The following is a 27,057-nucleotide window of genomic DNA, read 5'->3' on the forward strand; positions in this document are numbered from 1 at the left end:
AGAGGGCACGTAAGCATGAGTTACCTGCCCTTGCTGTGTACACAAATCTAAGGTACCGTATTCGACATAATAAGCGCCCAGGGCGCTCTCAAAATTAGAAATAGGGGTCTCTTATTAGAATATTATTTTGTTGAAAAACAACAGAGTTGAAAGATCGTAAATTTTGTGGTTTATGTTTACAGCCTGAAATTTTTATATACGACAGATATATTTTTTCCAGAATTTAATGTCCCATATTTAAGGGTGCATATAACACACGTATTACATTGATCAATTGTGATCATTGTGATACATTGATCAATCGAAAGAAATGCTAATTGAGATTGTTCATTAGCCAATTGTTTTGCAAATATCGCCATGGGCGTTTATTAGAGCGGGGCGCTTATTACGTCAAATATGGTAAATAAATATCTGAGGTGGAAAATGATGCAAGTGGAATTTAATAAATTTAAAAACCTAAACGTATACACCACATTCTGTTTCATGATTGGATGCACACCTAACCACAAAACTACCCCGCACTGCTTTGTCTTGAATGCATCCCTGACAACTGAGGTTGACATTTGCATCATCTTTCATCAATACAGTTGAAGGCTTGTGAACAAAACGTTGCAGTAATTATGAACCATTTAATGGCTGTCTTGTATCAATAACTTACAAACAGCAACATATACAAAGGTTTTGGTGTTGTGTCTTACATTGTGCTTAATATACATTTAAGGTTCATACAGAGATGGAAAATAAACATTCAAGGCTGTCAACTGTCATTTTCAAGGCTTTTTAGTTGGGTTATTAACCTCAGTCAGTAAATATTGTATTAAATACTATAATATTATATCATACTTTCAAAAGCAGTATGACAATCAGACATTTTCCAAAAAGATTTATTTTCACACCCAATAAAAGATTAAATTAAGTTTGTCATGAATTCTTCATTGTCTTTGCACACAAATCTATCACTGATAAATCTCACATAAACTTGGTTCACATTTTTGTGTGCTTTAATACTTTTATTAACAAAACTGTCATTTTGTACAAATGCACGGCTTTTCAAGCTATGTTGGTGATTTTCAAGGCTCTTCAAGGTTAACACTAAAAGTCAAGGCCTTGTCAAGACTGTACAAACCCTGGCATTGAAGGAAAGCAATAACTGCAATTTACATGCTAGAAGGATTTCATTGAGGAACCATTTGCAAAAATAATTCTCATGAACGGTAGGAAAAAGGTATTTCATGGATAAGAAAGCATCATTGTATCTACAAAATGCAAGGTGGCATGCACCATCTTCGGATTTTTCAGTAATAAAGTGTGAAAAAATGGTTAATTAAAAGCATGGTAGACAAGAAAAAGTCTCTTTTTTAAGCAAACAGGTTTTACTTTCAACTTGAAGTAAAACATATTCTAACAAATTGGTGGAGAACTTAATTTCCAGTGAGATCAAACAAAACAGAAAACAATGTAGAATATTAGAAATAAAACATAACACTGAAAGAAAGTCATGATTTTAGCCAATGTAGTTTGGTCCAGCCTTCATAACAAAATATCTTTGAAGATTTCATGAAAACAGCATGACTCCAAACTAATGTACAAAACAGGCTGTGCAAAAACCTTTAAATCTACCAGACCAATATTGTCTCTTGGCATCATTTTGAGTAGATTTCAGAGTGACTATTACCAGCTTAGGTTAAAAGACCCAACAAAAAATTACTTTAGTGGCTAAAGTCGCAGACTGACAAAATTGACAAAATGAAGCTGATAAGTTGATTTGTTTTGTTTTTCAACAGCCCAAATTATCAAAAAATGTTTGACATACAAAACAAATAGAATTGTGTTTATTCTTTCACTTTATCAGTAATTCCTTTTCACATCAGATCTGAGGTAGCTCCAGACAACTACTAGCAAGAAATTGGACACTGTCATAATGCTGTAGGCAAATACTAGTCAATTTGCAGGCATTTAAACAAAATTTGTCCCAATTCCTGAGCATAACCTTGTTGCAATATTTAACTTAAGTCTTTTCTTAAAAAGATAAACCAAAGACAGGATTCAAAATGATAAAAAAAATTGACATATATTCAACCAAAATATTTCATCATATGATTTTATAATTCCTTGAAAGTGTTAGGCACTCCACCAATTGCCCAAAGGTAGGGTAAGGTAATTGTTTCAGGTATTCAAGGATGAATGAAAACTTTGCAACTAAAATTTTGCCAAAATGTAATAATGTTTGGGATGAGTGCTAAGAAAAATAAATTGTTTTTCATGTAATAACAAATGCTGATCGGGATACTTATCCACTGTATCATTTAGCAGACTTATCATAATCATATAATTGAGAAGTACACAATATGGAGCTACAAATCTAACCTCTCTCGCTCTAGGATTTCAATCCTAATTCTTACAGACTATTTTTCAATGATTACAGATCATTGTTGCATGTTGAATTACCAAACATATCAATGAGTCAAACATTCAGACTGAAACAACGTTTATACCGTATATATATATACTCCCCTTTTCACTAAGTTGGCAGTAGTCTCTGAAAACAGAGTTAGTTTTACAGCTCTTATACATTCAAGTTCTTGTATAGGAGGATACTTTCCACATTCAGATCACCAAAGATATATTTGGAAAATGAAATAGTGTATTTTCTGGCCTGGTTGCAAAAGGACCTCAGGACTACAAATATACAAAATGTAATATGAAACTCCTACAGTAAAAGTCTTTTATCAGGTTTATATCAATTTACATACAGATCAATACTTTCAAAGATGTTATTGATTATTGGAGTCCTGGATATATAAAAAAAAGTAGCATTACTTAGATGTTTTGGTGATTTTAAACATGTCACCTTGAGATCAAACAAAAACTGGCTAAATAATTCCTTCACTGGTCTTTCTTTTCTTCTGGTGGAGCTACAGGTTGTTCAGGGCGTACTTTCTTGGAAAACACAGATTTGGGCTCTGCTGTCAAAGATTGCAGGAAGATGATAAGTCGACAGGTCAATAGTAGCGCAAACACGATAGCTGGGCTCATTTTCTCCAATCCTTCATCAAGAGCAAAGTGGGCATAGATGTCGTTGACTGTGATTGTTAAGAGCACAACATTGCTTGCTTCCTTCAGTGCACCTGTCAACAACAAAAGTGAGTGAGTGAGTATGGTTTTACGCCGCTTTTAGCAATATTCCAGCGGCGTGAGGACAACAAAAGGTAATGTGTAGTCAAAACAGCAGGGTTGATTTAACTGCTGGTCCGTTGGCCTGTGTCCAGTTAAAATTACAAAGGGCTTGCTGAAACACAACAGTCTCGATAGTGAAAATTTCATCCCTTCTCTGTGGATGCTTAATTTTTTTAAGTGGTCATCACGGTAGAATGACAACCAGCCCCCATTTTGTAACATTGTGTACAACATCTTCATTTGCTCATAAATCACAATGTTATGAGGCAAACAGAAGCCAAGATTTAATCTAAGAGTGCAGGTAGAATGTTCAAGGGGTGACGAGTTCTAAAATTTTGAGAGCCCTGCTAGGTGGCTATGCGACCACAGATTCGCCAGTTAGTTAGGCGAAGGGTCAGTAATTCTTAAAATGAACAAGCCCTGCTGGCTACATACAAATTTGTTGTTAAATCTATACCTGAAACAATTTACAGATTTATTTTGAACAAAGTTTTCCATGTGAAAGAAATTAATGATTAAAAAAGTAGGAAATTGGTAAATATATAAAACAAGCTTAATTATTGGTTTGAAAAGAATGAGTGCGTGGTTAACGCCACTTTGTACAGTATTTCAATGAGGGGAGGTGAAATGGGGTTTAATGACGCGTTATATAGCGATGTGCATCCACGTGTGTGTGTGGCTGCTTGTACAAGTCCGGACTAATGCCGATTTTATAGTGCTAGTCCACTGAGATACTTCAGTGTTAGAAATTGGCACTAGTCCTAAAGTCCTTGCCAAACTGCCCAATAGTAAAGGTATCCTAAGGACTAGTAGAAATTTGCCATTTTTAAGGGGTTTGCTATATGTTATCATTATAAGGACTAGTGGACTACCGTTGTGCATGCCCCAGTTTAACATTAATACCCCACTCAGACATAGTATACTGACTCCGAGCCGACCAGTCCTTGTTTTAGCCCTTAAATGCCGAGCACCAGACAGGGTAACAACAAGTACCATCTGATAACGTCTCTTGGTATGATGTGACCAAGGATCGAACCCTGGACCTTCCACACTCTTCAGGCAGACGCTCTACCACTAGACCACAGAGGTGGCCCAGTATTTCATTTATATCAAGGTTAACAAAAAACTCAATTTTATAGAGTGAGTGAGTTTGGTCTAACACTGCTTTGAACAGTATGGCATGTCAGCTTGATATGGAAGAAAGATGAATGTAAAGTAAATGAATGTAAATATTATGAGCATCGATCCACACAACTAGGATATGATGACATGCATCAACCAAGTCAGCGAGCCTGGCCACCTGACCCCGTTAGTTGCTTCATACGACAAGCATAGTCGCCTTTTACGACAAGCATGGGTAGCTGAAGACCTATTCGTCGTGGTGATACCTAAGTGTATGGGTATGGTGTTGACAAAACTAGAAACATAATAAGGAATAAAACCCAAAATCATATTTTTCTGGCACACCTTGAGGACACAACTCTGCACAATAAATAATTCATTTTAGAAAAATGTGCCTGTTTTGAAAAAAAAGCCATATTTTAGGCATTCAATAATTCATTAATGACAAGCATGAAGGAGAACAGAAATACCATACATTGAAGCTCTCTTTCTCAGTATCCTTGAAAAATGACAAAACAGTAGCCAGGATTTCTAAGGAAGTCTCACACAAACATATCAACTCAGAAAGACCTGAAACCTTGTCAGTTATATGATTTTGTATCATTCAGAGCTACAGATAAGCAGCTATTTGTGTAAAATACCTACCAGAAATATTCAGAACCCAATAACTTTCAATTAACTTGCGCACAGAAACACATGCATTAAATGAAAAACTCAAATGTATAAAAACAGCAACCATAAATACGCAATGAAGCATTTTCAGCATGCGTACAAATGAGCTAATTTCTGAAACACAATTACGAGCTAATTTACTTTCCAAGTCAAGCCTATATATTTAGAACAGTTATGTACATCTAAAACATTATTTCAATTTTTTTTCAATCTTAAAATGTTCACTAATTTTTGGAAAACCCCAACTGAGTGATGAAGAGATGAGTGAAAAAATATTGGTTATCCAATGAAAAATGTAATAACACAATTAAAATAGAAACCCAAGAGTAAAAACTCAATTGCTCAAAAGGTTATCTGGAGCTCTGATCATTTATTCTCAACAATGTATCCCTTACTACTCAGTCACATGTTCCGGCATTGTCACTGCTACATGGGAGGTGCACTAAAAGGTATTGACTCTGTACGTACCTGGTACAAATGCCAAAAGAATGCCACATACAACCTCGGCTGTTCCCACAGCTTTCCGGTAAGTGTGAGGATTTGGTTTCCATCCAGTTTGTTTTACAAGCGGAAAAACTTTTGAGTTTCGAATGTATGTTTTCCTCTGAAACACAATAAAGTCATGATTACATAAAGCAGTTTTCATTACACTATAACTGATAGCAGACTTTTAAAGAGCATCAAACATGTATAGTAGAATCAGGAAAGAAACTGACAATTAAGCCTTTGGTTAATGATGGGAGAAGATTTGTTTAGATCATCAGTAGGCATCATCCAAAATGTACTTTCTGTCTTCATAGTCGAAATGAGTGCACTGGTAAGCTTCCACAGTTTCACGATAAAAATAGTTTTAGTCAACTAGTCCTTATAATGAGAACACAGCAAAACACTTAAAAATGGAAAATCTCTACTAGTCCTTACGATACCTTAACTTTTGGGCAGTTTGGCAAGGACTATAGGACTAGTGCCAATTTCTAATGCTGAAAAACAAAGTTAGTGCAGTAATCTTTCATTTTCAAATATTTCAGAAATAGAAAATGGTGAGAACAGGTTGGTGGCCAGTAGTCATAATCTGTATAATTAATACTCAACACTTCATCTACACTATAAGGCACCCTAACCATACAGTTAACTTCATTATGTTTTAGTTAACAACACACTCAGTAATATTCCAGCTATGTGACAGCGGCCTGTAAATAATCAAGTCTAGATCAGACAATTATTAATTGATATAGTTAGCAACAATCAACACCCTGAGGGTACCACGACACAAGATCAACCAAATCACCGATTGATCCATTTGGTCACTCCTTACAACAATCATAGGTTGCTAGGAACCAGCTCTAAAAGAATCAGTTAGGGTGAAACTAATGCATCAGGTAAACTGCAATTCAGTAATGAATCTCAACATTTGCTCAGCGTAGCATAGTCAATGGCGTGTTAAATGATTATCTGAATAACCTTAATCATTGTTGTTTGTTTGGAACAATTAGTGGCATAGATTTACTATTATTTCGCTGCATGGTCGCACAAACGACTGAAAAATGTTTTCATTCTAACAAATTTCTTCAAGCAGATTCGATAAGACTTTACTTGTAAGAACTCACAAGCACAAACATAGAACCACTTGGCTACACAAAGTTACTAGCCTAACACAAATCAAATGATCATTTATATGTCGTATTCAGCTGGCTTTGCCTTGCCACTAACGGAGGCAATCAAGTAAATATATTTCTACTACAAATATAAAAGTACCATTTCTTTGTATATTTCTCCATTAACCGACGGTGTGAGCTTAATCGTGCCCACAAAAACAAAGAAGAGTCCCAAAGTCAGAGACATGACCCGCAACACAATCGAAGCCATTGCTGTCTGCTCTAACATGCCACTTCCGGTGACAGAAATAAAAGTCGAATGAGGGGATTCAATAACGAAAAATGATTCTGTTCATGTTAAACATGCAATACAACTTGTTTCGTGTTTCGAAGAAAAACAGATTATAGCACATTTCATCTATCAAACTAAAGTAAAACGTAAAAAAATATGCAAAAGAATACTTCATATTTTCATTCACCTTTTGCTCTGTAGGGAGTAGATCTACAAGTAATTTATCTAAATTAATAGAAATATTGATTACGTTATTGCTATAAAACAACAGTTCGTATTTAAATTTTCCTCCCTCCAAAATAATTGCTGTTAGTGATTCGTTATCAGCTCTGCCATGTTTGCGCACAAGGATAACACTATATAGATATCTACTTTCCGTATATACCAACAGCTTGATAACTTATCAGTGTCGTTTTAACTACATAGGAAATGGTCTTCCTATTCATGTGTCTGTCATTAATCACTGCATCCAACACTGGATACGTAGTCTGTATTATGGCTGAAAACACTTTGCAAACACATGTGGAACTGGGAAGGTTTTTCAGGGGTACTTTGGGTGTATATCCAACCAATCAGTGTCCCAATATTGTGTATAGATCCAACCAATCGGTGTCCCAATACTGGGTATATATCAAACCAATCGGTGTCTCAATAGTGTGTGGGGGCACGGGTGGCCCAGTCGTCTAAGGCGCTGCGATTCGCTGTGCAGAGTTGCGTCCCTTGGGCACGCCAGAAACCTATGATTGTGGGTTCGAATCCCGGTTCGCCCTGATTATGTTTCTAGGTTTGTCAGCACCATACCCTTGCTCATGGGTTTCACCGAAGTGGTAAACGTCTGAGACTTGCATCACCTCGGGCTTTCCTCCCACATTAAGCTGACACGCCGTGATATAACTGGAACATTGTTAAAAGCGGCGTTAAACCCAACTCACACACTCGCTCAATAGTGGGTAAAAATGCAACTAACCAGTGTTTCTATATAGTGTATATATATGCAACCATTCGGTGTCCCAATAGTGGATATATATACAACGAATCGGTGTCCAAATAGTGGGTATATATCCAACAAATCGGTGTCCTAATATTGTGCCTACAAACCAATAAGTGTCCCAGTAGTGTGTATATAAACCAATGGGTGTCCAAATAGTGGGTATATATCCAATCAATCAGTGTCCCAATAGCGGATACATATCCAACCTCGGTGTCCCAATAGCGGGTATATATCCAACCAATCGGTGTCCCAATAGTGTGTATATAAACCAATCGTTATCTCAATAGTGTGTATATAAACCAATCGGTATCTCAATAGTATGTATATAAACCAATCGGTGTCTCAATAGTGTGTATATAAACCAATCGGTGTCTCAATAGTGTGTATAATACAAGCGACGCCGTCCAAAACTGCAAGACTGCAATGTGCAGTGGGAGCAGCATCGGCCGACGTTGGGGTACGATGACACACAAAGGCAACCAGGCAATGACAGAGTGCATATCCTTCAATGTGGTCATATAGCAGCTGCCATACACCCACTCGAGTAGATTAAATATTGCGAGTGGATATATATATTAATGAATACTAGAGTCACTCAAACAAGAGACTGATACATTATTGAAAACAAACTGAAAAAAAGAAGGTGGATAGTTCATGGAACAGTGTATTGGAGCTTCTAGAGGTGGCAACATAAGAATACACAACAACCAGGGATGGTTATTAATATATAGCTTTATAACCTTCCCCACAACAACCATCTGCTTGGCACATTTCAATCGAAGTCCATATCGACAATTTCGCTTTACGATCCAACTTTTGGATGTAACCACATTAAAGCACCTGTCATACTGAAATCGATGAACAAAGCACTGGTATTATAGCCTATCGGCCGCGAAGTGATAGGCAGACAGAATGTCCCGAGCCAGATATTTCGTGAATAGGTTAAAAGACTTTAAGGAAGGCTCTGAAGTTGTGTTAACTACGTCAAAATGGAAAGAAATGTCAGAATCGCATGCAAAGACAATCTCAGAAAAGATGGCACCAAACTTGGATAACTGTGATGGTGGCCTCTATGTAGGAAATGCCGGAGTGGCATATATGTTTTGGTATCTAGCATCATGTGCAGCATTTGATGGCAAGAGGAAACATCTGTTAGAACAGGCGTTTGAATATTTTGGAGTGTCTTTGAAGTATGCCATTGGAAAAAGCAACAGAGATTCTGGCACCTCGTTTATTCTGGGCACAAGTGGCGTCTATGCCGTTGGCAGCCTCATTGCAAAGTCAATGGGCAATGAAAAACTCTGTGGCGAATATGCGACAAAATATGCATCTTATGCAAAGGAAGTGCAGAAGCTTAATTTCCTATCCTGTGGCTCAGATGAACTGTTTGTGGGAAGAGCTGGCTATCTATGTGGAGTGTTGAATCTTCATAAAAAGTTGGGGCAAAAGGTTGTTTAACTTTCATTGACACTTGTAAGACCAATTGGAATGAGGGAAATATTAACATTTCGTTAAGTCATACACAATGTCATACAGGATACAATGTTGATCAAAGATATCATGTAATGATATTATTGTGTTAGATCTTATTTTAATTCTAAACATCTACATCCAATCTGCGGTAGACCGCCTCCATAGTGTAACAGCTAGACCCTCTGCCCGAGAAGTGGTAGGTTGGTAGTCGATCTCCGTCCACGTCAGTCGTTGAAAGATGGTACTTGTTGTTGCCTTGCCTGGTGCTTGGCATTAGGGGACACAACAAGGACTGGGCGGCTCAGAGTCTGTAGACTCTGTGTGAGTGGGGTATCCATGTAAAACTGCAGCATGGAATCTCAGTGGGCCAGGACTAATCTTAAATATGACATTAAACCCCATCTCACCTCTCCTCACATCCAATCTAAGACAAAAACCTTTCAGTCTACAAAATAACCAGTGATAATTTGGGTACATTTCCAGTATTTTTCCTTAATATATGGTCTATGTTTAGCCGAGCTGACTGGACAACAGTACATTATACATGTATTTGACTCAGACTTGAGACAAGTAGCTAAAGTCACAGACTATAATCACATGGTTTAGCTAAATATGTTCCCTTTAATTGTGAACACCACTCACTCACTCAAAAGGTAGCCTAGTGGTTAAGTGTTTGCTCGTCAAGGTGAAGGTCTGGGATCAATTTCCCATGGGTACCATGTGAAGCCCATATCTAGTGTTCCCTGACATGCTGGAATACAGCATTTGACATGAATATTGCTAAAAGAGCACATTACCCAACTTGCCTGCTCACTCAGAAACCACCCATCAGTCAGTCAAGACGTGAATACTTTCAGGTTTCTGTGATATGGCTACAATATTGCTTACTATGGCAACAATCTCACCTCCCATCGGCCCACTCCTTCTTTCAACCACTCACCCTTTCATGGGCACACACTAACTCACCATGCTCACTCTCTGATGCCCACCCACCCACTCACCATGCTCACTCTCTGACGCCCACCCGCCCACTCACCATGCTCACTCTCTGATGCCCACCCTATCACTCCCCATGCTCACTCTCTGATGCCCACCCACTCACTCACCATGCTCACTCTCTGATGCCCACCCTATCACTCACCATGCTCACTCTCTGATGCCCACCCACTCACTCACCATGCTCACTCTCTGATGCCCACCCACTCACTCACCATGCTCACTCTCTGATGCCCACCCACTCACTCACCATGCTCACTCTCTGATGCCCACCCACTCACTCACCATGCTCACTCTCTGATGCCCACCCACTCACTCACCATGCTCACTCTCTGATGCCAACCCACTCACTCACCATGCTCAGTCTCTGATGCCCACCCACTCACTCACCATGCTCACTCTCCGATGCCCACCCACTCACTCACCATGCTCACTCTCTGATGCCCACCCACTCACACTCTCATGCCCACCCACTCACTCACACTCCCATGTCCACCCACTCACTCACACTCTCAAGGCACACCCACTAACTCACACTCTCTCATGCCCACCCACTCCATCACTCGCCCTCTCATGCCCACCTACCCACTCACTCTATCTCATGCCCACCCACTCCATCACTCACCTCTCTTATACCCACCCACTCACTCACACTCTCAAGGCACACCAACTCACTCACCCTCTCTCATGCCCACCCACTCCATCACTCACCCTCTCAAACATTAAATCTCTTATGCACTCACTACCTGACTCACCAAGCCGATGGCCTGTTGAAGTTTGATAGTTTTATGCTGCATGTTTCAGGTGTTGAGTGACGCTGATGTTAACGCCATCTGTAGTGCAGTGGTGGAGTCTGGGAGGCAGTACGCCCGCAGACACCGGTCCGGCTCCCCCCTCATGTACGCCTACTACAACACCGAGTATCTAGGTAGAGTAGCTCCTTGAAATAACACCATACAAAGGATGAATGATCATATGTATGTGACCCCGCTGAATGGGCCATTGTAGCCCAATGGTGATAATCATTGCTCATGTTATTAACCACTGGTTTGTTGAAAACTTGATTGTTTTGCAGCAACATTTTGGTTGTGTTAGGTTTTGTAATCATTTAAATGAATACTAGAATTCCACATTGAGGGAAAATTCCCAGTGTTCAATTTTCTACATGTTTTTATTCGTGGTTATGTTCATAAGTGTCTTATTTTCTTAGGTACATATTTGAATACATGTATTTTTTTTCTCTCCATATTTTAGTGCTAATAACTATGCAGTATGAATTTCCCTTGGGATAATAAAGTCTTATCTTATGTTATATTACGGTACTGTTACGATACCGTTGGTAGTAAATATTACTTCAAGAGCATGGGGTTTGCTCATGCTGTCAACCATTTGTTTATCCAGACTTTATCAGTTCACACCAAAATTAAGTTGAAAAATATTGAATGAAATCTTGTATAGAGTTAAAACAATAGATTACCAGATAGTGTAATACCAGGGTTAGCTTGCAAACCTCCATACGGATTTGTTGACTTGCTATTTTCTGATTAAATCTGGACTTTTCATTGGCTGTGTGTGATGTCTTTGTTCAGTCTCAGAGTACAAATAGGAAGTTTAGAGATGTAAATCTTTGTACTTTAACTGTAAATTCCTTTGAAGGTAGTTGCCTCTTACGACAAGCATAGTCACCTTTTATGGCAAGCATGAATAGGTCTTCAGCAACCCATGCTTGCCATAAAAGATGACTATGCTTGTCGTAAGAGGCGACTAACAGGATCAGGTGGTCAGGCTCGCTGACTTGGTTGATGCATGTCATTGTATCCCAATTGCGTGGATCGATGCTCATGATGTCAATCACTGGATTGTCTGGTCCGGACTCGATTATTTACAGATCGCCGTCATATAGCTGGAATACTGCTGAGTGCGGCATAAAACAACAAACAAATTTGAAGGTATTCCCCCTTCCCCCAAATTTATGAAATTAAATTTGAGATCTGACAGGAAACTATTGAGCTGCTCCCTAAACCTTGTGTGTGCCTTGTGTTGCTCCGGTGTAGGTGCTGCCCACGGCCTGTCCTCCATCCTGCAGATGCTGCTGAGCTTCCCCAAGTTTGTTCTCTCCAACCCAGATGCCGAGCGAGACATTCGACAGGCCGTGGACTTCATGTTGAGTCTTGAGCAGCCCAACTTCAACTTCCCTCCTGCCATGGACGAAGTTCAGAGGAGATCTCGTTCGGACTCTGACGAGCTTGTGCATTGGTGTCATGGAGCACCAGGTGAGGATGTCATTGTAGGATGTGTTTGGGACAGTACCAATCTCATTTAAATCAGATCTTCTCGGATATGATACATCTGCGTGAAGATCTGATGACACCTCCACAGAAGGTCACGTCAGGTAAAACCTGTGAACTTTGGCCACCCAATTCAAATAAATTATGCATGGGTTCTTGAGCGAATCACATGTCAGCTTTCTAAAACAATTCATCATTTCGTTACCACATTGATTTTGAAATTTAAATTTTAACAAAAGAAAAAACACACAGAACATAGTTATTCCTTTGAATTAACTACAGTAAACTACGTTTATAATGAAAACGCTTATAAAGAAATGGCAATTATAACGAACTGTTTTTTTGGTCCCGACCATTTGCTGTATAAATGCTGTATATATGTTTGTAATGAACTACAGTTATAATGAACAAAAATTAGTCGTCCCTTTGGGTTCGTTATAACCGTAGTTTACTGTACCATTTGAGAGAAGAAGTAGTGCTCAGAAACGACAGAGTGAATACAAAATCCTCAAATCACATGATATCATGCAGACCAGATTAAGAACTTTTGATGTCTTGTTGCAGGTATAATCTACCTATTTGTGCGAGCGTTCAAGGTGTGGGGTGATGAGAAGTACCTGCAGGCGTGTGTCAGGTGTGGGGAGGTCACATGGCAGCGAGGGCTGCTGCGGAAAGGTCCGGGAATCTGTCACGGCGTGGCCGGAAGTGGCTACGTCTTCTTGCTGCTGTACCGCCTCACAGGCCACAAGAAGTACCTTCACCGAGCCCAGCAGTTTGCCGAGTTCCTGCACACCCCAGAGTTCCAGTCTGGGGCCAGGGTTCCGGACAGCCCCTACAGTTTGTACGAAGGATGGGCTGGCACGGTCTGCTTCCTGGCCGACTTGACCCAGCCCGAGTCAGCAGAGTTTCCCCTCTTTGATGTGTTTTAGAAACAAACAGCTGATTCCAACCTTATCCAGTGCTTTCAAGTTAAACATGCCATGTTACCCATTATCAGCAATTTTGTCTCCGTTGATCTTGTTGACTTGTCAGTGAGAGCATGGCTTATGTAATGGCAGCTTAAGCTTGAGGAAACCCATGTTCTATGAGTTTAATATCAAGTGAGATGATAATACTGTTCTTGTTACAGCTTTGCAGATTGTATTAGATGTTGTGTTGTTAGTGCTTGTAGAACCGTAGAAATTCATCCCAACCATATTGCATCTGTTTTCTCTCATTATTGCCTTATGAGTATTGTCAATGAAGTACAGTGGAATCTCTCCAAATCCGACAAATTTGGATTTTGGTGAAAACCAGACTTTTTCTGGTCGTCTCAGTTCCTTAACAAATTATGATTACTCAAACTGACCTACAACTCTCTGATTCAGACTTTTTACACTTTGGACTTAATTACGTTATATTGACCGCCTCCGTGGTCTAGTGGTAGAGCGTCCGCCCAGAGAGAGGAAGGTCCGGGGTTTGATCCCCGGCCGCGTCATACCAAAAGACGTTAAAAGACGGTACTTGTTGTTACCCTGTCTGACGCTCAGCATAAAGGGGCTAAAACAAGGACTGGTCGGCTCGGAGTCAGTATACTTTGTCTGAGTGGGGTATTCATGTTAAACTGCGGCATGGTATCTCAGTGAGTTAGCACTATAAATCGGCATCAGTCCGGACTAGTACAAGCAGCCACACAAACACACACGTACATGCACGTCGCTATATAAGTGCAATAATCTTGGACGTGACGTTAAACCCAATTTCACCTCAACTAATTACGTTATTATATAACTATATTACATCCCAACAACCAATTTACTGTTGAAAAGAAGCTGTCTAACTCGGACCGGACCAGACTAGTCCGGATGTTCTCTCTCATTGAAGGAAGCTCTGTCATTGTCAGCTAAAACAACAATGCTAGGCCTGCACGTAATCCTATTGATCTTAACTTGTTGTCAGCTAAGTTAATTATATTTTACTCAGCTGTTAATCAGATGATACTGAGCTTAATTAGAGATGACTCAGCTTGAGTGTCATGAGTATCCCATGAAATAATGGTAAACACAGCTTGTCATTATCAATCATAATGGCTGAGCGACCACCATATCAACTAGGCGTATTGAAATTACACTTGCTGACAAAGTTGCTTTATTTGAGGAATTTAAGTCATTGTCAAAAGCAAAGCAGAAAAATTTAGCCATGAGGTGTGGCATCTGTAAGCAGACCGTTCTTAAACGTAGTGAAGAATACCAACAGCAGCAGCAAAAAAACATGACTGATTAACTTTTTGTACTCTGTGTAATCTGCACCTCGACGCAAACCAGACTTTTTTACTGGTCCTAACCAATTCCAAATTGGAGAGATTCCGCTGTATATAAGTTACAGTAGATTTCTATCTTGGAACCTGGAGGTAATAACCCTTCACGTTCACGATGTCGGGTGAGTCAAGATACAGATGCAGACTTAGCTCATCTCACATGGTAATATCATTTTGTGTAATTATTAATTATCATCGTTTTTGCTTGACCACAGTTTACCGAAAGTTCAAAGACAAAATATTAGGTTGTGTTGAGCAATAGTTGAATAACTCATTAGCTATTTATGCACCATCAAGAATTGTTGTTCGTACAATATATCAGTGAGCTGAGAAATGTTCAATTATTAAGAAAAGCAAGTCATTAGTTATTTAATATTCTAATTTTTCTTAAAGTGTGAATTAAATCTTAGGTTAGTACATTAGTGCAAGTCTACCAGAACGCAGGATGGACATATGGACTGAATTCAGAATATCTAAATTGACAGATTTTGTTTTATTTCAATTCCCATAGAGCACTGAATTTAAACTGTAAATAGAAAAACAAATCGTTTCTTAAAATATTGTAGCTAGGGCATGTGAAAAAATAATGCAGTATATCTTCTAAGGGATAACCACAAGAGCAATTAAAAATGACTTAATGAGCTCAGGGACGTCACAGTTTAAAATATCTTAAACCAGGTACTCATCTTACGGAAATTGTTTGTGTCACTTTAACTTTTTTCTTTGTTTATTACTATATTCAAACTATCTACAGTGCCAGGTACATTTATACAAATAGAACAAACAGCTCTACAATAATTCGTTTCTTAACAATATCTTAAGTTTTAGGAAACTTTGTAATTTGCCGCTTCCAGTATGCCAAAATGGGAGGTTACTGTACAGCAGGCTGATGTTATTTAAATCAATATAAATGTAGCACTGTAGTTTTGGACAGGTCATGAAGAGGCCTTGCTTCATTTCATCAGTCACATAACATTCCAGAATGTGAATATTGAGAACCCATTTCTCAGTATCATTGGTTCTACATCATCACAAGGAGAAAGAAGATCATTTCTGCAGTTTCAAGGACATAGTTAGATGTGGTGACATTGTTCACTAACCTTACTTTGTAAACATTGCTTCACGGAATGTCTTAAAGGATCTGATGACAACTTATTATAGCTTTGCAGTCTCTTGCTTTCTTGTTGTGTAAGTCCCAGGTGGATGGGCTTTCTTAATGTATGTTCATAATTAAAAAAACTCCAGATGTAATCCTCTGTTCTGTTGTGTTGTGTCAGGTAATTAAACAGACCCCTGGGTTTGGCTTTGAAAGACGTTAAAAGATGCTTGGCTTTAAGGGGACACAACAGGTAATGGTTGTCTCAGAGTCAGTGCTATGTGTCCGAGTGAGTATCCACGTTAACCTGTGGTTGGTATCTCAGCGGACTGGTTCTATGAAGCTGACATATTTCGGACAACACTCACACAGACTGACACATGCATGCCTATCCCTATATATATTAAAGCGCAATAATCTTGAATACAACATAACCCATTTCACCTTACCTTTTGTTTTGCTGCGGCTGCATTTTCTCTCTACTATGATCTTACTATTCACATTTGGAGACTTCAGGCCAAATTCCTGCATATCCTACCTAGGAATATTCCTGGCTAAACATTTACATGATGGTATGTCAGCTCACATGAGAGGAAATCACAAAGAGATGCAGGTGTAGAATCTTTTCCACTCCGTTGAAAACCTACAAGCACTGAATGGTGTAGACAGACCAAGGATCACTTGGGTAAGCCTGGGATTTGAACCCTTGACCAGACAATCCATGGCAGCTATAGCTCTGCACTGTGAGTTGCAGGCTTTACACCACTGGGCCCCATTAATTAAAATGTTGAGTGAGAATTGGTAATTGATAGACATTGCAACTATCATCAGTACTTCACGGATTTGAATATGACATTTTTCTTTTGTAACAATGTCCTTCATCAGGTGAGTGAGTGAGTGAGTTGGGTTGGGTTTAACGCCGCTTTAAACAGTATTCCAGTTACATCGCGACGTGTCAGGTTAATGTGGGAGGAAAGCCTGAAGTGATGCAGGTCTCAGACATTTACCACTTCTGTGAAACCCATGAGCACGGGTATGGTGCTGACAAACCAAGAAACATAATTGGGGCGAACCGGGATTCAACCCACAACCATAGGTTTCTGGCGTGCTCAAGGGACGCAACTTCATCAGGTGAATACTGAGCACATATATATATATGTTGTGTTTACACAAGGTAGGATTAACGTACAACGATAACAATACAATTTAGTGCAAGGAAGGTGTGGTGATTGGTCTGGGTGTAATAACAGGGATCTGACTGTGAATAAGGCAATCAAGATGTACATTTGTTCGATCAAAGCACAGTGGAGAACATGCTGGGTAGGTAGGTAGATCACTTGCTCTCTGTTAATGGCTGGCTTCTTTCTAGGGCTGGGATGAGTCCAAATTTACTACCCAGGTACCTGACTCCCTATTACCTGACCCTATCCTGGTATCCACTGCAGGTCTCAAGAGTTAAGAACAAAATGTCTGATTGGGAATTGTTTTACCGCAGCCCTGTCCAAAACTATTTAGATACATGTATCAAACAATCAGATCATGCGTACACTGAAATTGACTGAAGCTTAATATTTACTCAAACATATAAAAGTCAAAGAAAATGTGTGCATCATCAGAAAGAAATGCAATCATTAGCGACATGTAGTGGGTACCGGGTTCAACTCAGGACCCACCCAACCCGAGTACCTGAGTTACCCGTCCCTGGCCTACTTCTTTCTATTGATTTCAAAGGCTTCTTGAAGTTCCTCTTTTTGTATATACTGTGTTCCTACATCACCCATGAAAACATACGTCCACTTTGCAGTGTAGTCACTATTATAACCAAGGAACCAAGCCACGGCCGTTCCAGTGAGGGCGTCCAGCGAATACTCAGAACAATGAATGTTCAGCTTGATTGGCATTATTTTTCGTGAATGATCACTCTTGCAGCCATGTGCTCCACACATTTCTTCATTATCAGGCAGTGGTAGGTTCACTATAGTTCATGCATGGGATAGGACCCATTTAACTTACCTGAGTTTTACACACTCATCGTATTGCCTGCCTAAATATACACACGTGTCACTATTACAATACCTATGATGGAGGAACATGGTGTACATTGACAAGGATTTTCAACAGCCCTGTCTCTAACAGAAAGAAGGTCACCTCTGTGGACTATTGGATGGAGCATGTTCCCAGAGAGCAGAAGGTGGGTGGTTCGACCCCTGACCTGGTCATACCAAATGACTAATAGATGGTACTTTTTGTTACCCTGCTTTATGCTCGGCATTATAGGGGTAAAACAAGGACTGGTCGGCTTGGAGTCTATATCATATACTTTGTCTTGAATGGGGTATCCATGTGAAATTGTATCTAAGTGGGCTAGCACTATGAGACTGACATTATTCCAGACTAGTACAAGCAGATGCACACACACATACATGTGCATGTGCTTTATAAATGCAATAATCTTGCCTAAAAGAAAGAAAAACAAAGATGGAATAATTTTTTGCACCTGAGCACAAAGCCCTTTATTTTGACTGTTTGGGCCTGGGCGTACATAAGAGCATAGGCAGCTGATACACCCTCACTGTGCCACGCCCACTTTCGGATATCAGGACCACTTAAAGGAAAACGGCGGTGACGGCAGCAACACACGAAACAATAGTAGAAGCATATAACGAGTATCACAAAACAGATAACACTACTAAGGCAGGCAATCTCCACTCTGGTACTATAGTAGAGTGCCTTAGTCCTGTTCCTGACCAGAAACCTCTCCCACTCCGTGCCTCGTCAGATGTACTGGATGATATGTGAAGGATACATGGCACATTTTCCCACCCCATCTCAATTCTGAATTAAGTAATGTCCTATTTCAAACTTTTGTCTTGGATCCACAATCAATCAGAAGGCAGTCTATTTATAAAATTAAAATACTTACAACTTAGCATCTTGCTAATATCGTGCAGTTTTTTCTAGACTAATTTAATCATACTCCCAATGAAATGGAGCATCAATGTTATACAGTGGCCAAAATAAATATGATGTGAAACGGGCACATTATGCCAGTTGCCATGGTTACAGATTCTGGAAATGCAGAAACAGAACTAAAACAAGCACCTGCACCACTGACTCACAGTTACTACATTCTCGGACATTTTACTTCAACAGCAATCTTCACATTCAGGTCAACTTTTGACTCGGACAAGCATATGCTGTCTTTGATGTACAACAACTTCAGGTATCCTAATCCTGTTAGTAAGCAAGCACATCTTTAATAGACGATCTCCGCATGTAGATATATAATGAAACGCATAAAAGATTTGAATTTACTGAAGTTGAATGAAACATCAAATACAACACATGAATTGTTTGAATATTCATAAAATGGAATAATTATCAAACTAATCCTATTCTGACCAATACATCCTGACATTTGCTGGCAAGAAATTGAAATGAAATCTGTAACGTCTTTATGAATGAAAATAAAATACAGCATCATGAGGTCTGGTTTTATCCTAAGATGATAAAATCAAAATATTCATACTTTTCAATCTCATGAAAAAGACTATTATGTATAGGATGATGAGAAACTAAAAAGATTTTCTGTGCCCTCTGCCTCACTGGATGTAATTAGACATGGCCTTCCTTCATCTGAATGCTTTCAGTAAACAATGCAAATTTCATTAATAATGTTGAAACTTATACAAACAAAAATCTTATAATTATTCATGGTTTAATATTGATATTTTTTAATGTATTAATAAACAAATAAAAGCTGCATTGCAAAAACAAGCACATTCACAGTTTACTTATGAAAGAGTTCCTGTTCAAAAAGCAAACTAAACAGAGATGTTACACGTTTCAGTAACTGCAAAGAAAGTGCGCTGCTTGTTTTTCTGTTCACAATGAGACAACTGATACAAAAGATGCATGAACCATCTACATTTGAGGACTACAATTTCCACACAGCATCAAATATCTCCCAGTCAAGTGTAACAGTCCACAATACTCTAGCTGTATCACTGCTATCATCTGGACCAGATCAATGACGGACAGCATGGACACAGCTGAAGGCATCAGGGTGATGCCAAGTTGACCGCAAAGCCAGACCACATACCTCTCCTTCCCTGGCTTCTATGACCAGCGTGGATACTAACGACCCTTGTTTTTATCTTTTCAGTGTAATGTTCCAAAGTTGATTTCAATATCATTAATAAAAGTTGGTATGGGTCATATGCGAACCTTCAACAGAGACCGTCGCTGGTGGTAAACCTCAGGTTAAGATATATTCAGCTTCGTTCCACTGAACTATCTTTACACTCAAGCAAAATAAACAGACAGTTCAAACTACAGACCATTGTGTAAACTAGACGCTGCTTCAAAAGAAGTAGTCAACTAAAATAAATTTATAACAGTGAAGATACTTTTTAACAAACCAAGAATAAAACAAACAATATATAATGTGTAGACTGGTAATTGGATCAAAGAAAATATAGATGTCATTCTGACGATATGTTTCAGCAAATTGTTTTAAAAAATATTTTGTAAAGGATGCCTTGCTTACATCACTACATTAACCAGTTGTCTTGAAACCCAGGACAGCAAATGTGAAAAAAACATTCCAACTGAAGTCCAACCATTCTGCCAGAAAATATAATTTGTAATACCACCTTGGGACCCTTGAATGATAATTCTTAAACAGCTGGAAAAACAGTTCCCTCTCACTGGGAAGTCAATGAATCCTGTAGAAAGTTTGTTTGCCTCTGCATTATTGGTCACAGTAGCACTTATTAATTGAATAAACCAATTCAAAGATAAAACCTCAAAATCACAACAGGAGCATATAAGCCTTGAATATCTTTACAGAATCGAGAAAGGTTATAGACAGACATACATTTTTAAGGTCTAATTATTTTGTTTCATTGTTGTTTGTAACAAGGCATTCAGCAATATTGAAGCTAAATGATTGTGGCCTGTAAATAATAGAGTCTGGAAACGACAAGACAATATTTTTCAAATCTGGCTATTCAGCAGAAAATATCAGACTCCTGGTTTATTTAAAATAGCTGGATTTTGGAGGAAACACTGGTCTCAGGTTAACAGGTCTATCCCTGCTAGTGACTGATATTCCGAGCAACAATCCACACGGAGGGGGTACTAACAAACAACCAAGAAACTGAGGCTGATCACCAGATCCATTGGGTCGCCTCTTACGACCAGCATAGATGGGATCATTATGGTCTAGCAACAAACTCTAGTTCTGTGGCAGAGACATTGCTGCAAGAGGGAGACCTCCATCCATAATGTCACACCAGGCTACAGTACATAATACATCACCATTAAAACAGTGGGAAACCCGGGTTCGAAGATCCGGGTTAGAATAGGTCTTCAGCAACCCATGTTTGTCGTAAGAGGCGACTAACAGGATCAGTTGGTCAGGCTTGCTGACTTGGTTGATGCATGTCATCGTATCCAGATTGCATGGATCGATGCTCATGATGCCATTCAATGGATTGTCTGGTCCAGACCCGATTATTTACAGACCACTGTCATAAAGCTGGAATATTGCTGAGTGTGGTGTTAAACAACAATCGAACAAACATGAAACAGTATGATGGAAAGGGCCCTGTAATATACTGTATCAGTTATCATGATCACATGACATATTATCACACAGTGTGACTGGTGACTGACAAGACAGCCATACACAGATGCTATATGGTGCTCAAAATGAGACTGTCAGACATGGCCACAGGAATTTCAGTCCAAAATATCTCACACAATTTTAACAAGGTGTTGGTGATTATGTCGTTAGTGCCATAATTTCAAATCACATCAAATCACATTATTGACCGACAATGATAATTCTGTTTCACTTAAATGCAAGGCTAAAGTAAACATCTTTTTTGTTCAAACTCAAATGAACTGCTATAAAACTCCTGGTCCAACAAAAATATTCAAGGCTTCGAGAGCTCTCTTCGGTGATCTGAATGCTTCCTGACTCATAACTAAATACTGTACATAATAATAGCTTAATGTTAATAACATCTCTTTGCTGACATAATTTACAGAATAAGATAAAAGGTCATTTTTAATAATAGGAGTGTCATATTGCTGGAAAAAAAGTAAAAGGAAAGGTACAAGGGCAGTGTTTCATTACGCCCCAAAGAGCCCCTTTAAATACTGAAGTGCTGACACAACATCAACCAACCATTTCAACTAAATGTCGTCCATCTCTTGGCAGTGACTGTACGGTCAAATACCCAAGACAAATGCTGCTGAATTTTGCCACCATCAAAATCCGGTGTAGCAAAATTTATTTGAGGGTTATTTCGAGTTCAAAAATATCCTTATAAAATATCTGAAACAAACCAAATATACTCTGTATCAAGGTACACAACATGACATTTACAGTTTCTTACCATTTACAGAAGAACTAACAATCAACATGAACAACGCACAATATAAATTATGGATACAAATTCTAAAGAGACACTCGTACCACAGAATGAAGACTGTCGTAAACTGTTTGGCAGTTGGTAAGTGAAACTTTGGAAATAAATTGCAGATACATTGCAACCCTATCAATGGTAAAGTTCTGAAACGGTAACCTTGATGTTCCTACGGAGAAATGGGTCCTTGTCTTACTGAGACCGCTATTGTGCTTACAATGAGTTCCTTAGCATCCCAGAAGAACACCATTCCCTCATTAACAAATGTTAGTTTTTAAACCTGAAATTTCAGCTCTAGTACATGTTACCTTCAAATAAGAATAAACAAATCGGTCCCGAAAGTTTTGCAAAAACTCTTTCCTAACGATTTGATATACATGCAAATCTGCACTCGTGTTTGTTTCTGCTCTGATGTACCTGGTAAGTTAAGAAAAAAATCAAACATGACAAAATGAAATTTGAGCCAAAAGAAAAAACATCTCTAGAATTTACCGCTACAGAAATAATGCCTGTTTCTTTGGCCATCAGTAAGTCTATGGAAGCCTAGTTTGCCCTGTACACTGACCAGCTGCAAGTTCTACTCAGTGGCACAGGCTCATTAACAAGCAATATATTACCTTACTTAGAATCTGGAAGCAAATCCACATAAAGTAGATATATAAAAACATTCTGGAACCTGAATCTCTCCTTTTGACATCTGAACCCTGACCCTAGTAACTTGCATGCTCCTATTGGCCCAAAACCAACTAACCATTCTACACATATTTTAATTATACTATATATGATACACGCCACTAAAAAAAACTTAAAGACCAATCGATTCTTTCATATTACTATAGTTAATAGGTCGTGGCATGACTGATTAACTATAGTAATACAAAAGAATCGGGAAGTCCTTAACTTTTCTGAGAAGTACATATCATGAAAATTGACAAGATTTAGTGAAGTTGTAATATCAATAGGTATATATCTTAAAAAATATTACAGGTTTATACACGAGGCGAAGAAACTGTAAAAACACCCTCTGATATGATACCTAAAAAGCACATTAATATTGGCCAATTTGTTAATATGAAACTTTCTTCAAGCATCCATTGCAGTATGAAAAAAATCAAGTTTAAACACTTTACCGTATTTGACGTAATAAACGCCCAGGGAGCACTCAAAATTAAAAATAGGGGGCTCTTATTAGAATATAATTTTGGTGAGACAAAAAAAACAGCGTTGAAAGATTGTAAATTTCGTGGTTTATGCTGAGAGCCTGAAATGACACAAAAGAAAAGTCTGTGCGTATTATACACGACAGATATATTTTCTAGAATTTAATTGCCCATAATTAAGGGTGCATATAACACATGAGTGCATATTATACACGAATAAATAAGTCTTGTGTACATTGATCAATTGGAAGGGGTGCTAATTGAGATTGTTCACTAGCCAATATATTATCAAATATCATCGTGGGTGCTTATTACGTCGAATACGGTATTACATTTACCCTAAACCTCACTGGATACCCTTACAATATACCATATTGGCATTATTTCAGCCAACTCAGTGCTTACATCAACAATCAACAGGAACAAGTTTCTGATTGTTACATTACTGAAACCGGTAATTATACTACTCAAAGGAAGTAAGAGAACACACCTGATTTTTTTCATATGGCTATAGTTAATCTGTCATATCATGACAAAATAACTATAGTCATGAAAAAATCAGGTGTTCTTTAACTTATTGTGAGTAGTTACCTAGTGAATGTTAGACCCTAAAGAAAAGTTGTACAGTCACGCACCAATTAAATGCCCTCACTGAAACTGATAGTAAAAGTCCGATAAGTAGACACAGGCAGAATCTCAGTTGGTTCTCAGGCAGTTACAAATGGTAGACGGTTGTTTAGGGTGAAAATGATACCTCCAAGGCGAGATGTTCTCTCCTTTAGCTATAATCAATTCAGTAAATTCACAAAACATTGCTGTATCTAATGGGTTTAATTTTGGGTTTGATGTCAACCAAGTATTTCATCACATCATGGCTAGTCACCCCAAAGGGATGCAGTTTGTGAATGCTTACATTGGTAGATGGGCATGGTGCTGACAAAAAAGATGCAACTCTGCACAGCTAGCTGCAGCACTTTCAACCACTTGGAATGATGTGCCCTCGAAATTATTGAAGACGTATGATGGAGGCTTGTCAAGAGTTAAAGAGGACTTTCTGTACTTTCATCGCACTTTCCTCTCCAGCTGTGCTGTTTATTCACTGACATGGGTCACCTAATGCCTGAGAACCAACAACACATTTTTTTCAGCCTAAAGCCAGACCAACTTTATTTCTTGATTTCCCAGACCAATTGGATTCAAACAAATTGGGTCAAGATTCACTGGAGGTCAATGACACGTATACAAATTACTCAAATTAATATAAAAAATGACTGTTGATCATAAGGATATTTGTTTCTATTCTTTTCAAAAAGATTCTTGTATAAATGGTAAAACTGTTAGAATAGCCGACCTTTAAAAAACAAAACAAAACACAGTTTCAATCAATCAGCCTTTTATCTTCCTTTTTGAAATGTTACGTTAGGTGTTTCAAATAAGCATATTTTCAACAGAACAGTAGTGGACGTTTTGACCTTTGACTCTGGGTAGACTCATTTGTGAAACAAGAAAGAAGTTGGCGTTGCTCTATTAAGTAATCTATGTTAACCAGTGGTGCAGCTGCATACTTAGATTATGTGAACACTGTCGGCTGGTCGACTACTGGTAGCGGGAGATGGCAGTCCCCAGACCTGCAGCTCCAACGGAACTGAAAACAAATTGTAGCACCAATGGACGAGTCTATAAGATTGGACTAAAACAATGTGTCCACCGTTGTACAGATATGAAGTGGGGCTGTCCACAAGGCAAAAACGTTCATGTAGGGTGGTGGTGGTGGTGGTTCAATGGTGAACAATGTCATGTTACTTGCAGGGATGGGGTGGGAGGGAGAAGAGGAGGAGGAGGATCGGATGTGAGGGCTGCTGGCTGGAGTTTAAATAGAGTTCTTGGGGGTGTAGTCTGTGGCGTTCGGGTTCAGGTCCGAGGACACTGTCACATCATCCTTGCAGTATTTGGAGGAGAAGAGTGGAGAGGACGTCCTCTCGGAGTTGAGAGTCTGATAAGAGCTTGTGCTGGGGATTAGAGCCATCACCTCAGCTATTTTTGATTTCAGCTCTGCAATCTCACTGTCTTTCTCATGTACTGTGTCTGTGAACAGAAGAAAAGGTTTGTGGGAATTGTGGCACATAACTATGACCAATTGACCTTTTACACACTTCGCTACTTCCGGTTTGAAAGCGAGGCTTGGAGAGCAGAAGGTGAAGGCTGGATAGCACATGAAACACATGGAGATGTAAACAAGGCATGCAATCGGGACAAACTGTGACAATTTAACCATCCCGGTACATTTATCGTAAGTATTGAACATTATTCTTATTGACAAACTATTCTACTGTTATCTGGTCTCCTTACCGATATAAATTTGAGTCTGGCCGTTCAGTTGTGATTTCAATTTAAAATATCCATGACCACCTGGTAACTCCCAGTGCAGTTTATGGTAGCTGAACAGACTTAATACAAATTCAACTGAAATCTTGTAAAAAATAATTCATTGTTTACACACCATTAAGCCAAACTATTTATTGTGAGTTTAAATAACTTTGCGGGTTGTATTTGAAGTCGAAATATTGACCTTTTGACCATATCTAGATATATGTCAGAAACTAACTAAATTGATATGTTGATATAATGTATCAAATTGTAACCTACTGAGAATTTACAATCGTAACAAATCAGAAGTTTGCATCAGTTGTGTATTTGATGTAAATTGTAATGGACTCAAATGCATTCCAATAAAATATTAGACCTCTAGATCTACTTGTGCTGTTGTGATTGTGAACAGTTGTTATTTTGATTGTCAATGTTGACAGATTAGATAGCATGAGGTGTAATATTTCAACTGAATTATTACATAAAGGGTGTGTAAATATTTAAAGTAAAGTACAGTTTGATCTGCAATTTTGGTAACAATTAATATTTCGACCAAAATGCATAAATTGATATTGACATTACTAAAAACTTAAAGTATAAAAAGAATTATTTTTAATTCCCATGCGTATTGCAATCATAACTCATTTATTCCCTTTGTTTAATTGTGAAACCCATCTGGTTTTATGTCCACAAACATGTTTTGAAACTTTTAAAACAAAAAGATATTTTTTTGTGCAAGCAATTGCCATGTATTATTGATTATTAATCATATCAATTTATATATAAGAATATAGTTGTGCTTACTGTGTTATTTTGCAATAATTATATTGTTATGATGTAATATTTTACTATTGTTAACAATCTTTAGAACTTTAGTTTATTTCAATCAAGTCAAGTGGTGTGATCATTTTGATATTTTTTTATAATTCAATCAAAAAGAGAAAAATAAAAAAATATAAATACATAGAAGAAATTTGTTTTCCTTGTCAAATAACGATGATAGCATGAATTTATCTCATGCTCCTTGTATAGCATGCTCCTTGTGAAAATTCATTCCATTTCTTCTTCGAATGTACCTTATATGATGATTTTAGG

General features: G+C 38.4%; 3 protein-coding genes across 3 annotated transcripts in view; 1 reads left to right on the plus strand and 2 right to left on the minus strand.

Annotated features, from left to right (window-relative positions):
- Positions 1-382: 382 nt before the first annotated feature.
- LOC124111889 (novel acetylcholine receptor chaperone-like) lies at positions 383-6,859 on the minus strand. The gene is made up of 3 exons (XM_046471772.2): positions 6,727-6,859; positions 5,440-5,575; positions 383-3,128 (listed from the first exon to the last, which is right to left on the minus strand). Exons 1-3 carry the CDS (start codon positions 6,853-6,855, stop codon positions 2,887-2,889), a joined length of 507 nt encoding a protein of 168 aa, XP_046327728.1. The 5' UTR covers positions 6,856-6,859; the 3' UTR covers positions 383-2,886.
- Positions 6,860-8,673: 1,814 nt separating this feature from the next.
- Positions 8,674-16,153, plus strand: LOC124111880 (lanC-like protein 3). The gene is made up of 4 exons (XM_046471759.2): positions 8,674-9,298; positions 11,123-11,246; positions 12,373-12,591; positions 13,171-16,153. The coding sequence occupies exons 1-4, from the start codon at positions 8,762-8,764 to the stop codon at positions 13,533-13,535; spliced, it is 1,245 nt and encodes a 414-aa protein (XP_046327715.2). The 5' UTR covers positions 8,674-8,761; the 3' UTR covers positions 13,536-16,153.
- A 2,329-nt stretch (positions 16,154-18,482) lies between these two features.
- LOC124111873 (macoilin-1-like) overlaps positions 18,483-27,057 on the minus strand; it is a 34,423-nt gene continuing 25,848 nt past the window's right edge. Inside the window, exon 12 of the mRNA XM_046471746.2 lies at positions 18,483-25,680. Within this exon, the coding sequence (XP_046327702.1) occupies positions 25,466-25,680 (215 nt within the window). The 3' untranslated portion in view covers positions 18,483-25,465. The remainder of the gene's footprint in view (positions 25,681-27,057) is intronic.

Source organism: Haliotis rufescens, unplaced genomic scaffold (genome assembly GCF_023055435.1).
Source record: "Haliotis rufescens isolate VD_foot unplaced genomic scaffold, xgHalRufe1.0.p SCAF_5, whole genome shotgun sequence".
Lineage (NCBI taxonomy): Eukaryota > Metazoa > Mollusca > Gastropoda > Lepetellida > Haliotidae > Haliotis > Haliotis rufescens.

Excerpts from the sequence above, each read along its gene's own strand:
- LOC124111889 (XM_046471772.2), bottom strand. The coding sequence starts at position 6,855 with ATGTTAGAGCAGACAGCAATGGCTTCGATTGTGTTGCGGGTCATGTCT. Across the intron at positions 5,576-6,726 it reads GAGAAATATACAAAGAAATG|AGGAAAACATACATTCGAAA; the intron begins GTACTTTTATAT and ends ATTGTGTTTCAG. Across the intron at positions 3,129-5,439 it reads TCTTTTGGCATTTGTACCAG|GTGCACTGAAGGAAGCAAGC; the intron begins GTACGTACAGAG and ends TGTTGTTGACAG.
- LOC124111880 (XM_046471759.2), top strand. The coding sequence starts at position 8,762 with ATGTCCCGAGCCAGATATTTCGTGAATAGGTTAAAAGACTTTAAGGAA. Across the intron at positions 11,247-12,372 it reads CTACAACACCGAGTATCTAG|GTGCTGCCCACGGCCTGTCC; the intron begins GTAGAGTAGCTC and ends GCTCCGGTGTAG. Across the intron at positions 12,592-13,170 it reads TTGGTGTCATGGAGCACCAG|GTATAATCTACCTATTTGTG; the intron begins GTGAGGATGTCA and ends GTCTTGTTGCAG.